Genomic DNA, 3,803 nt, shown 5'->3' with positions numbered 1-3,803 from the left:
TGGAGCCTAGTTTCAAAACCGGAAGCCAGCGCTCCAAGGCGCGTGTACCCCCTCGGCCCTCATACACTTGCACATATATGTAGTCGTACAAGAGTAGCAGATCGTAGTATTGCAGGGCACTGACCACTGAGTTAGGTGTTACGGAGCTATAAAGAGTTCGTGATGATCCCTGTGCCGTTGTCGCTACCTAGAGCCTCCAGAGCATGCTTACATCGCTCGCCTTTCCGCCATTTCTACATAAACACCTACGAGAACTTGCACTTAAACGGAAAAGACCACTATAATTCATCATATTCATCTCAGAACAGCCGTTCAGAAAGTTATCAATGTTATACAACGCATAAACAAGCAATAAATAGATGTGGTGAATGTTCAGAATAGCGTGCAGATCCCACCTTGTGCCATCTTTGAGAGAGCAGAACAGTGGAATGCACTGTAAAACTCAGGTAAGTTTCGCACAGCAATGTTACATATCATTCGTGGCGGAAGGTCAGTGCCGTACCTTGGATCAAACGACGGCCTCGTAGAACATAGAGGAAGGCATGCCCTTTGGAAGAACTCCCTGTTGGTGGCATCACTCATGGCCTTCATAGAAACACGGTACTTGTATGCCTCGAATGCTGCCCGAAGGCCCAAAGTAGCGCTGGCGAAATCAAACGCCTGTGCCGCATACATCCGTTCCGAAGACTTGACGTAACATGCTAATGCCTCGACTAGTGACGCCAAGGCTGCTCTTTCTTTCCCGCTGTAGCTTCGTCTAACTTCGCTTAAGGCGGATATCAAAATCTGCAAGGACATTAAGTAACCGACTGCGCCGTAATTAACGCTGTGTCTTGCACCCCTGTAGTACATGGGTGGAATTAGAACGAAAGCAGAGGCACACAACCGCGTCTTCGTAAATCTGAAGAACGGCTGTTCAGCCGTAAGGCAGTCGGCCTTGTAGAGGACGTCGTAGTTGAGATCGTATACCGTGTTCAGCACAAACCTGCTGTGGTAGAACGTTAGCTTGCGAGGTAACCCCTGGTAGATGCGGTCGAGCTCGGTAGCGTTTGGGTAAGGTTGCGAGAAGATATTGCGGAATGAAAACGCCTTCAGCTCTTTTTCGATCAAGGACGTGGCCCTTCGGTTCAAGCGATGGTTGCGGCCGACTAGAGACAGGAGCTTTATAATGACGTCGGAATAAATTTGCCGGAGTTTGTCGACAGTGTCGGACGTGACGAGGTTGTGGACGGCAAACGAGTGGCGTATCCAGAAGAACTGCTCACGCTGGATTTCTTTGAGGCAGGCTTCCTTGGCTGTCGTGAGGTCGCCGGATATGTCGACGATGTCGATGACTACTTTGAGGATGTGAAGAAAGAGGTAGAAAGACCGTATATCCGGGGGTGACCTGAACACGTAGCCGAGAACGTTTCGCAGTAGTGGCGGCTGGTTGAGCGTGACTTGCGACTTTTCAGAAATATGAACCCAGCTTGGCGCATACTTGTCGACAGTGTTCGCCCATAATTCCGACGTCCCTATTCCAAGTTGTACGAGAACTGTAATGCCAGGACCTGTTACCGATGCGCTAGCGGGACTGTCGTATTCATCTTCAATCATCTTGTGCAGCTCCAGAACACTTTCTACGAGCTTTTTGTCGATGCGCGCATCTATGATGTGCGACGCACGTCGAATAATGTCTATTGCAGTTGAGTACTTCAGGAGTGAGTCTCTCGCAACAGGTTTTATAGTGAATGCATGGCCTCTTCGATTGATATCAATGTTGAAGAGCGGATCGAGATCCAACTTGATTGTCATCACTCCAATGACGTCAATGAAACTTCTCTCGTCATGTATGTCGCTGAAGTGCTTCCATGTTAAATCGGATACCTCAATAAACTGGTGTAAGACGTAGGAGATATTTCGCTTGGCTCCGAGTTCAGACTTGCAGGATTGATAGAACAACGCTAGAGTCTGGAATGTCCATGAGGTACCAGGAGGACTTGTGGTGTAACTAGAAAGTGCGTCGTCAAGAGCGCTAAACCCACTGGCTTCGACGTCAGCTACAAAGGTGTCCTCTCCCGAGTAAGACCACTGACCGCAGACGTGCAGATAAAAGTCTTCGCAAGGTGATACTGTCTGGTCCTCCACGCGAGTGATGTATGCTTGGGCAGTGAGGCATGGCTGGCACACAGTACCAAGCGATGCCTTGAATCGAGTGGACAGCACGGCTGCCAGCAGAGCGGTACCGAAGATGGCAGCGCACACTCCGCCCTGGACGATGGTGAACTGTTGTAGGTCGATGTCTTGTAGTTGATAGACTGACCGCCGCTTTTTCGCCAATCTTGGCAGCGTGGCATGGCTGTCAGGAAAACAGTTTTGGCATAAGTCCATACACATGACTGACGAGATTTGCGACAATATTGCCACTATACGGGCTACGAAGTATTATATTGGAAATTTTGTGTTGTAAATCAACTTCGCTCAAAGAGTCTCTTCGCAAAACATCATAGTTTCGGATTTTCCAAGATTTTAAGTGACTTCACCGAGAGCTTTATTGTCTGTGTCCTAGCAAGTGCGCGCGTGTCCGCTCTCCGCGCCATGTTGGAAGACTGCCGGAGGTGTGGTGAGGAGACCGAAAGCGACCTTCGAACAGCAATGTCGCCAGACGCGTTCGCAGATTTGGTACTTTACGATATCATGCTTCTCAAAGCTAGAAATTAATCTCATGGTACTCCCGCGTCACAGGGAAATAATATTTCGGAAGAAACGTGAGACGCGCACCATCGCAATGACATTAATTCAGTAAAATTCAATTAAGCAATTCAACAGAATTCGGAAGAGAATATTTGTTTTGTAGCGGCATTTCAAAATTTCGAAGAGTGCATACACACAGAAACATAACCGTTCTTCGAGAGTTCTTCATGGTGCAAGAACCTTTCTCTGAACCTTTCCTAGTATGTTCGCGAACGAAAGATTGGCTAAGGATCTCCTGGTGTCCTACGTTTGAAGAGCCTTTTAAACGTAAAAAAAATACCGACAAGCCGAATTTTCTCTCGAACAGTTATTTTTCTCTATGTAACGTGAGACAGAGTTCAAAATGACTCAAAATGACGGCGGGGTGGGAATAGATCATGTAGTGGGAATTAGTCGATGCCAGGTAATGTGACCACATGAGATGAGTCAGCTTCCTGCTCTTGAATTCACTAATCCATCGAGGTCATTCGAGGGACATCGAGGTTATTACGTATACAGAGAAAATGACAAACAAAGCGTCAGTACATTTAGTTGGCCGATGGCAACTGTCTTCACGGTCTTACTTAGCACCTCGTTGCAGGTAACTCACCACGCATTCAGGTTCCAAGATAAAGGGCACTTTCAGGCAGTTATTGAATTCCTCCGGCGACTTTTACTGTAACTGAAGTGAACTGAAGCCTCACTTAGACGAGGATCATTTTCCCTGTATTTGCTAATTCAAAAGCCTTCGAGTCTTTTTGGCTAATTTTGATTGCACCATCCTACTATTTATGTTACTTCGAACAAGAGTACAGTGCAGGGTTAATCCTATGGTTCCCTGTATTACAGCTCGTCTACTGCTTACGTATGGTTACAAAAGGGTCGAGACTTACTCCGATGAGTCACTGATCGTATATGGATTGGGACTGCAGCGTTCAGCTTCGTTGCCTGGGTTGTTCGCGGTGCGTCCACCTGCTGAAACCCGAGCATCGTTTTTTCCTTGACGCATTGGTTCGTCTTCAATGAACGGTAACTCATCCACAAATGCTGATCCAGAACGCAAGAGTTGCGCGTGGCATGAATACGCGGCG

General features: G+C 47.5%; 1 protein-coding gene across 1 annotated transcript; it reads right to left on the bottom strand.

Moving 5' to 3' along the window:
- Positions 1-334: 334 nt before the first annotated feature.
- Positions 335-3,803, bottom strand: LOC135389984 (uncharacterized). The gene is made up of 2 exons (XM_064620015.1): positions 3,606-3,803; positions 335-2,338 (listed from the first exon to the last, which is right to left on the bottom strand). The coding sequence occupies exons 1-2, from the start codon at positions 3,719-3,721 to the stop codon at positions 373-375; spliced, it is 2,082 nt and encodes a 693-aa protein (XP_064476085.1). The 5' UTR covers positions 3,722-3,803; the 3' UTR covers positions 335-372.

Source organism: Ornithodoros turicata, chromosome 3, assembly GCF_037126465.1.
Source record: "Ornithodoros turicata isolate Travis chromosome 3, ASM3712646v1, whole genome shotgun sequence".
NCBI lineage: Eukaryota > Metazoa > Arthropoda > Arachnida > Ixodida > Argasidae > Ornithodoros > Ornithodoros turicata.
The sequence above is the reverse complement of the archived record's forward strand: the minus strand, read 5'-3'. Positions and strand labels throughout refer to the sequence as shown.

Excerpts from the sequence above, each read along its gene's own strand:
- LOC135389984 (XM_064620015.1), bottom strand. The coding sequence starts at position 3,721 with ATGCGTCAAGGAAAAAACGATGCTCGGGTTTCAGCAGGTGGACGCACC. Across the intron at positions 2,339-3,605 it reads ACGATCAGTGACTCATCGGA|CCATGCCACGCTGCCAAGAT; the intron begins GTAAGTCTCGAC and ends TTTTCCTGACAG.